The 8,368-nt window shown below is 39.5% G+C and overlaps 1 protein-coding gene across 1 annotated transcript; it reads left to right on the top strand.

Moving 5' to 3' along the window:
- Positions 1-111: 111 nt before the first annotated feature.
- On the top strand, positions 112-7,215 carry copb1 (COPI coat complex subunit beta 1). Its single transcript, XM_077713718.1, has 22 exons — positions 112-256; positions 1,198-1,346; positions 1,437-1,666; positions 1,810-1,979; positions 2,064-2,178; positions 2,248-2,340; positions 2,424-2,561; positions 2,658-2,777; positions 2,898-3,005; positions 3,084-3,230; positions 3,340-3,485; positions 3,916-4,012; positions 4,091-4,251; positions 4,322-4,442; positions 4,510-4,737; positions 5,252-5,431; positions 5,531-5,675; positions 5,744-5,863; positions 5,941-6,086; positions 6,253-6,342; positions 6,518-6,673; positions 6,862-7,215. The coding sequence occupies exons 2-22, from the start codon at positions 1,256-1,258 to the stop codon at positions 6,919-6,921; spliced, it is 2,862 nt and encodes a 953-aa protein (XP_077569844.1). The 5' UTR covers positions 112-256; positions 1,198-1,255; the 3' UTR covers positions 6,922-7,215.
- The last annotated feature ends 1,153 nt before the right edge of the window (positions 7,216-8,368 follow it).

Raw genomic sequence — 8,368 nt, 5'->3', positions numbered from 1 at the left:
AAATTTGATTGTGTTAGTCCAGATAAGGTAGTAAAAATGAGGCGATGCAATGACTTTGTATGGTAATTTGTGTAATTTGAGCGCTCCCGTTTGCCGTAGCTGTGATGTGGCTCTCAATTTTGCGGCTTCCACGTCACGAGGAAGTAGTGGCGACCCGAAGAGATCGCTCACCAAACAGGCCCGCTGACTTTTGTAAATGTAACTAATATAATTTCTCTAAAAAGATCGCTTTGTGAGCTACTTGTGGGATCAAAAGGTAAATTTTGCACATACTGTTTTTTAGTGCTGCTCACACTGTCGGAAGGTTTTATTCTGTGTTTTTGGGCGTCAGATAGCTTTCTAGCGTTAGCAATAGTGTCCTCCATTTCTTTGCATTGGCCTATGAGGAACGCTAATGTTGACCACCAGTTGATAAATTGCTTTTAAAGACATTTTCGTTTAACATTTTTATCGCTTGAGTGGCGTCGTGTTGCTCAGTTTATTGACAAATCATCTTATGTTGCTGTCGTACTGTCCACGGTAATACGTGTCAATTTGTCATTCCTGAAATTAGCATTTTCATTTTTTTCTTTTGTCACAATTCTCAAAAATCCAATATATGATGTCTAGCCATGTTTCATGATTTCTGCAATAATCCAAATTATCTATATATGTATGTATGTATGTATGTGTGCATATGGATATATGTACGTCCATTCAAACTGTTCTTTGAGGCAATCTATTTTTTCTTTATCGTTTATTATATGATACACATAAAATGTTACCAGACATTAAAATGAACACGAAATTGAAGAAAATAATATTCTATCATCTTTGGTTCCATTATGTATCAATTAGGTTGTATTAATTAATTTATTTACATTAATTCATTCATTAATTTATTTTACACTATAATAATACCATCTTCTCGTGCTTCACATCTGGTCACTGTTTTTCTATCATAATACTATATTATATATATGTAATAACAGATAGTATTGCCAATGACGACTTGAACAATGTTGTGCATATTAGTTATGTTAGTCTAGCTGTTGAAATCTGTCTCACCTTTTGTATTGCATGTACTTGTCTTTCTATACAAACAATAATCTCCAATCATAGTGAAGGGGTCAAAAACGGACTTGTATATACTGAATTTCTGAAATATTTTGTCCTTCGTTGCTCTCACACAAATAACTGATTTTGTGTTCACTGCAGGTGTAAAACCAGTGATATTCTTTGTATTCTTCAAAACCATTCCAAGGCCAGCAGCAAAATGACAGCTGCAGAAAATGTTTGTTACACCCTGATCAATGTCACATCTGACTCAGAACCTCCCTCTGAAGTCAGCCTCAAGACTGATTTGGGTGAATAATTATTGCAGATTTTTTCATTGGAGACTGTTTCATTTTCCCATGATCAGACAGTGCTAATTGTGTTGTTTGCAAATTCTACAGAAAAGGGGGACATCAAAGCAAAAACTGAGGCGCTGAAGAAAGTGATAATAATGATCCTGAATGGTGAGAAATTGCCAGGTCTACTCATGACCATCATCCGGTTTGTGCTGCCACTTCAAGACCATACCATCAAAAAACTGCTACTCGTTTTTTGGGAGATTGTGCCCAAAACCACACTGGATGGCAAGCTTCTCCAGGAGATGATCCTGGTTTGTGATGCTTACAGGAAGGTAGGTTAACCAGTGTAGTGTAATACAAATGTTGAATCTCATCATGTCCATTATGCATTTACTACAAGTTCACATAATAAAACAAAGAGCCATGATGAATAAAGAATCCATTGATCAAGTGATTTGTATTATTTTTATTTTAGGACTTGCAACATCCTAATGAGTTCATCCGAGGCTCCACACTTCGCTTCCTTTGCAAGTTGAAGGAGTCAGAGTTACTTGAGCCTCTCATGCCAGCAATCCGTGCGTGCCTGGAACACCGACATAGCTATGTCCGCCGGAACGCTGTCCTTGCCATATACACCATCTACAGGTATCATTTCATTAAATTAATTGATTGTTCACCCAACTTTTTGGTGGACCCGGACACTTATTCCATAACATACACCTGTTTCAGAAACTTTGAACATCTCATCCCTGATGCTCCAGAGCTGATTCATGATTTTCTTGTCAACGAAAAAGATGCGAGTTGCAAGAGGAACGCTTTTATGATGCTAATTCACGCAGATCAGGTCAGCGACACATCACCCTCTGACTCAAGTGGTCAACATTACTTTACTCATTTGTACTATTTCCTTTAGGACCGAGCTCTGGATTACCTCAGCACCTGCATTGACCAAGTTCATACTTTTGGAGATATTCTCCAGCTGGTCATTGTGGAGCTGATTTATAAAGTAAGCCTATTTTTGTTGCTCAAGTGTTAGCATCTCCAGCAGGACATTAGTAATCTAATTGATGGGGACAAATGTGTTAATAGGTGTGTCATGCAAACCCTTCTGAGCGTGCCCGCTTCATCCGTTGCATCTACAACCTGCTTCAGTCCTCCAGCCCGGCTGTAAAATATGAGGCGGCTGGCACGCTTGTAACTCTCTCGAGTGCTCCCACAGCTATCAAGGTAGACTGGCAAGCTAAAAGGCTCACAATTCAAAATAGGAAACTGACATTGACCTCTCATAATTGTATTCAACTTCAATGCTGTATCTCTTTAAAGGCTGCTGCACAGTGCTACATTGATCTGATTATTAAGGAAAGTGACAACAACGTGAAACTCATCGTCCTTGATCGTCTGGTAGAACTGAAGGAGCATCCTACCCATGAACGTGTACTGCAGGTATTTACAATTCTAAGAGGTGGTGAATGTAAGGCTTTTGAATACAAAAACTATCAATACTTCTGAAAATGTGTACAACACCCTTTTGAATGATGATAACCTTATGCTTCCTCTGACCAGGATCTTGTGATGGACATTCTGCGTGTTCTTGCCACTCCTGACCTGGAAGTGAGGAAGAAGACTTTGCAGCTGGCACTAGACCTTGTGTCATCACGCAATGTGGAAGAGGTTGGTCAAGTTGCAAGTGTTCTGTTTATTTTTATTTTTTGTGCTTTCATAACTTAATATATCCGTGTTCCTTTGCAGTTGGTGATCGTTTTGAAGAAAGAGGTTATCAAGACGAACAATGTGACTGAACATGAAGATACAGACAAGTACAGGCAGCTCTTGGTGCGCACACTTCACTCCTGCAGTGTGCGCTTCCCTGACATGGCTGGGAATGTTATTCCTGTGGTGAGTTTTTTTTTCTAGGTTTCTATCAATTATTGAATATATAGACACTGGACAAAATAGTTTTGCTGTTAATCAATAACAATTATGATAATGTGTTACTAATTTTCAGCTGATGGAATTCCTGAGTGACTCTAATGAAGCAGCCGCCGCCGATGTGCTGGAGTTTGTGCGAGAAGCCATTCAAAGATTTGATACTTTGAGACCGCTTATTATTGAGAAGATGCTGGAAGTCTTTCATGCCGTTAAAGCTGTCAAGTAAGTCATTTCCAATAATTTATTTTTTTTATATGAGATGACATTCAGAAAAAGACACTCACCGCTTAGAGATGTTGTTTTTTAAAGTAAAATTGTAAACAAGGAAGGAATTCATGGTTTACTGTAATCATTGGTAAGTAGATAATTTTCAGAAACATAATGCACAAGAAACAAGGGACATTTTTACACCGCCTTGTCATGTCACTTTCTTTTAAAAAGTCCATCACAAATATTGCTAACTTAACTGCTTAAGAGATGAGCTCTATAGATGTTATGCTCTGGTCCTTGAATGTGAGCTGTTTTTTCAGGAACTGTATTGATGTTATGTTTGAGTTTGTAAATAGGATGCTGTGTGTTTATTTAGTGGTTGTTGCCCTTGGTCATATTATTGTAAGTCCCCCTATCACATGATTTTACCCACATTTAACAGAATCTACAGAGGCGCGTTGTGGATCTTGGGTGAATACTGCAGCACAAAAGAAGACATCCAGAGTGTGATGACAGAGGTCCGCAGATCCATTGGAGAGGTAATGTGCGTTCGTAATCTGCTGTGTACCTCGAAAAATATGTCACACATTTTTTTACTTTAATATCTATCTGCACAGATTCCTATTGTGGAAAATGAGATAAAGAAAGAGACAGGGGAGTTGAAGCCAGAAGATGAAGTGACTGCGGCTCCAGCTCAGAAACTGGTAACAGAAATGGGCACTTATGTGACGCAGAGTGCCCTAAGTTCCTCCAGGCCTTCAAAGAAAGATGAAGATAGGTAAGACACAGCTCGGAGAAAGTACTTCCCATTTTCGTCAACCCACTCAGTTTCCATTGTTGTTTTTCAGGCCTCCACTGCGGGGCTTCTTGATGGATGGAGATTTTTACGTGGCTGCTTCTTTAGCCACAACCCTGACCAAATTGGCTTTGCGCTATGTTGCTATTGTCCAAGACAAAAAGAAACAAAACGTAAGTATGGCTAGCTGTCATTTGTGATGCAGAATATATATTAGTCTAACCCATCTGTCCTTATTAGTCTTTTGTAGCAGAGGCCATGTTGATCATGGTTACTGTGCTGCACCTGGGCAAGTCTTCTCTACCTAAGAAGCCAATTACAGATGATGACGTGGACCGGATCTCATTGTGCCTCAAGGTCTTATCTGAGTGCTCGCCACTCATGAATGACATCTTTAACAAGGAGTGCCGAAAATCCTTGTCACATATGCTGACAGTTCGATTGGAGGAGGAAAAGTTGTCACAGAAGGTAATTAATTGCCTTCTCTTTTATCCAGATAACTGTGTTCAAAGGGCATTGATTCGATTCTTACTGGATTTATTTTTAGTTTTCTTGGAACAGCATGTGATTCTCAGAAGAGTAGGTTCCTCAGTTAATGAATCAAATTGCTGTGAAACAACTAAAAATATAGGCTGAAAGGTTAGCATTCAGTGGCTTAAAATTGTGTTCAAGTTAAAACAACCTTTGCCAGCCAAAGACATTAGTATATCAGTTGTAATGTTTGTCATGAAGGCCCATAAATACAAAAGTGGCCAGATGTTAGAATTCACATCAAGCTGAGGAGTTCAACTGTTATTACCGAGAGGAAGTGCGGTTTCAGAAACTAAGGCCCTAAACATGGGACCCAAATATGTTTTTGGGTATTACAGCTTACATGTCTCAAATGGAATGTGTTACCTCTACCACATCAAGCACCCTATCGGCACACCTGTTGCTTGGATTGTAAATACAAATGCCATTTTCTATGTTTTGCCAACTCCAGAAAGAGTCTGAGAAACGCAACGTAACGGTTCAGGCAGACGACCCGATCTCCTTCATGCAGCTCACCGCCAAAAATGAAACAACTTCTAAGGAGGACCAGTTCCAGCTCAGTCTGCTAGCTGCCATGGGCAACACTCAAAGAAAAGAGGCTGCTGATCCCTTGGCTTCAAAACTAAACAAGGTATAATGTCAAAAAGTCTTATCATTCCTTGATTTACCAACAGAGACCGAATAACTCCTCAAATCAAAATCACTAATGAGCAACAATATCTCTTCGTAGGTGACACAGTTGACAGGTTTCTCAGACCCTGTGTACGCTGAAGCATACGTTCATGTAAACCAGTATGATATCGTGTTGGATGTGCTAGTGGTCAACCAAACCAGTGATACGCTCCAGAACTGTACCCTTGAACTCGCTACTTTAGGTATGCCTTGTTCATTGTAAGTCGTCTTTGTGTTTCTGTTGGTTTTTTTACAAGAGATTTTCCCACAGGGGACCTCAAGCTAGTTGAGAAACCTTCCCCCCTCACTCTGGCCCCTCATGACTTTGCTAACATAAAGGCAAATGTGAAAGTGGCATCGACTGAAAACGGCATAATCTTTGGCAACATAGGTAAGAGAAGTGTACCATTCAAGACCCTGTTTATGATAGTTTGGATCTAAATTTTACTATTACTTCTTTCTCTCCAGTGTATGATGTGTCTGGGGCTGCAAGTGACAGGAATTGTGTTGTCCTCAGTGACATTCACATTGACATCATGGACTACATCCAGCCGGCATCGTGTACTGATGCTGAGTTTAGACAGATGTGGGCTGAGTTTGAGTGGGAAAACAAGGTGCAATTGGATTTTCTTTTCTTTGTAAGAATTAAGTATTGGAAAAAAAAGCATTAGAGAATTTGATATTGATCTTAATTTGTGTACACATCGCCGTTGATTGCCACCAGGAAAAGGGGTCACTGGGTATATATAACTTATTTGTTATTTTTTTCATCTCTGATAGGTGACTGTGAACACAAACATCACTGATCTCAATGAGTACCTTCAGCATATTCTCAAGTCCACAAACATGAAATGCTTGACCCCAGAGAAGGTATGTTCTTTTTTGATCACATTTTTTTGCTCCAACATGTACTTGTCAATGAGCCAACCTTCCACGATCTATCCTTTTTCAGGCCACTGACAAAGCTCAGCAATTATCTAATGATATATCTTGTGTAAATATATATTGCAAAACATCCTTATCTTTTTTTTTTCTGTGGAAACAGGCATTGTCTGGCTTTTGTGGTTTTATGGCCGCCAACCTTTACGCCCGTTCCATTTTTGGTGAAGACGCCCTGGCTAATGTCAGCATTGAGAAGCCCATCCACCTGGGGCCTGATGCACCTGTCAATGGACACATACGCATTCGAGCCAAAAGTCAGGTGGGTCACTGCTGCTTAATTAATTATCTGCTAATGATAATTTCTAATATATAACTATGAACGCAAGTATTCAGTTGTACCTTGACTGAGAAGTGACCCTGCTTCAGAGGTGTCACAATGAATCACGAAGTATACACTGTTCCATTGTTAATATTCAATTTAATATATAATTACTGTATGGTTTATAGGGAATGGCTTTGAGCCTGGGCGACAAGATCAACCTCTCCCAAAAGAAGGCAAATCTCTGAATGGACTCGTGCTGCAACGTTATCCTTCTGACTTTATAAAAGTCATCCACTCTTTGTCTTGTATCATCCCTCTTGTTCCCCTGGCAACTCTGCACATTTGCAAATGGATGGTCAGTGACTTCTGTGCTCCATTTTTCCTTTTCTTTTCTTTTTTTTTAAATACACATCACTTGTCTCAGATATCTACACAATTTCTGGTTTGTTTCAAAATAAATGTCCATTGATAGTCATGTAAGCTGTAATCATTCAACAAATGCAATTATAAAAGTTTTAAATAAAAATGCCTTTACTTTATTCCTGTCGATATATACCTCATAGATGGACTGTGTGAAACTGCATATCTGTAGAAGTAACAAGGCTGTAATTGAAATTCCTCACATGCTTGATATTTTGCAGTTTGAGCCTAATGTCGAAATTCTGTCTGGGCCCTCGGAACCCATAGCAACAACATTGAATACAGACTTCAAATCTTAGTAACTTGCGAGAAAGTCTGTCATTGCTGTTTACCGTGAAATAACTTGTTTCAACTGAAATGATTTGGACGCAGTTCCGGTCTGTATGGGGGGGGGGGGCTACAGTTGAGTTGACACTAGATGGCGTCACAGTCCTCAGTGGGTGTGACCCCGCATCGCTGCATAACATGTTGCGTTTTTTGGTATTATTTTAATGTTCTATTTACAAATCATTTGAATGACTTCATTATGCACAACACATAATTATATACTTGTGTAGGATTCTTTAAAAAACACTAACCTCATCTTTTGCATACAGTATACAATATACATATATAGTAAGTACATATTTGAATTAACTTAGGCCATATTTGATAAAAATCCACTGCTGCATGTCACCGTCCGTCTGTTTTGGGGCTAGATCGTTTATTTTTGATTTTTTTAAAGTTGAGTTTCACTGACGGGGTGGCTGTATCTTATTTGCTGTGACCCTAGAAGCAATGCTAGAAATTCAGCGGACCCCTGGCAGAACTGCAGTTGACTATAATGAATCCAATGTTGGCTGCTGCTACTCGAGACCCAGCTGCGTGCCGGGAAGCTTGTCAGCAACCCTGCATCATTGCTCGTTCCCAGCCGTATGCCTCACCTTGCGTTACCAAGCTCAAAAGACAAATCACAAACAAGTGAGATATTTATTCTGGGGCTGTAACTTGGCATCATGACTTGATGGTAAAATTAATAAGGCATGTGTACCAAATAGCCACTCGTAGCTAGGGCCCATTTAGAGTATTCAACTAGCCCAGGGAGACCATCCAAAACTCCACTCAGTGAGGATCAATCTAGGATGGAACCCTCAATCTCTTTTGTTTAATGATTTTTTTCTCTATATGCAACAATTCAGGACTAAATTGCTTACAATCTGTACACATTTTCATCACGTATGTTAAACACATTTCATCCATTCGTTCATCATCTGGACTGCACATCTTTGCAAG

Source organism: Stigmatopora nigra, chromosome 3 (genome assembly GCF_051989575.1).
Source record: "Stigmatopora nigra isolate UIUO_SnigA chromosome 3, RoL_Snig_1.1, whole genome shotgun sequence".
Taxonomy (NCBI): domain Eukaryota; kingdom Metazoa; phylum Chordata; class Actinopteri; order Syngnathiformes; family Syngnathidae; genus Stigmatopora; species Stigmatopora nigra.
Note: the sequence above shows the minus strand (reverse complement) of the source record. Positions and strands in the feature narration are given on the sequence as shown.

What these genes read in the sequence shown, in the direction of transcription:
- copb1 (XM_077713718.1), top strand. Translation starts at nt 1,256, where the DNA reads ATGACAGCTGCAGAAAATGTTTGTTACACCCTGATCAATGTCACATCT. An exon ending in TGCTAATTCACGCAGATCAG is followed by an intron (nt 2,179 to 2,247) that starts GTCAGCGACACA and finishes TATTTCCTTTAG; the next exon opens with GACCGAGCTCTGGATTACCT. An exon ending in AGTTTGAGTGGGAAAACAAG is followed by an intron (nt 6,087 to 6,252) that starts GTGCAATTGGAT and finishes CATCTCTGATAG; the next exon opens with GTGACTGTGAACACAAACAT.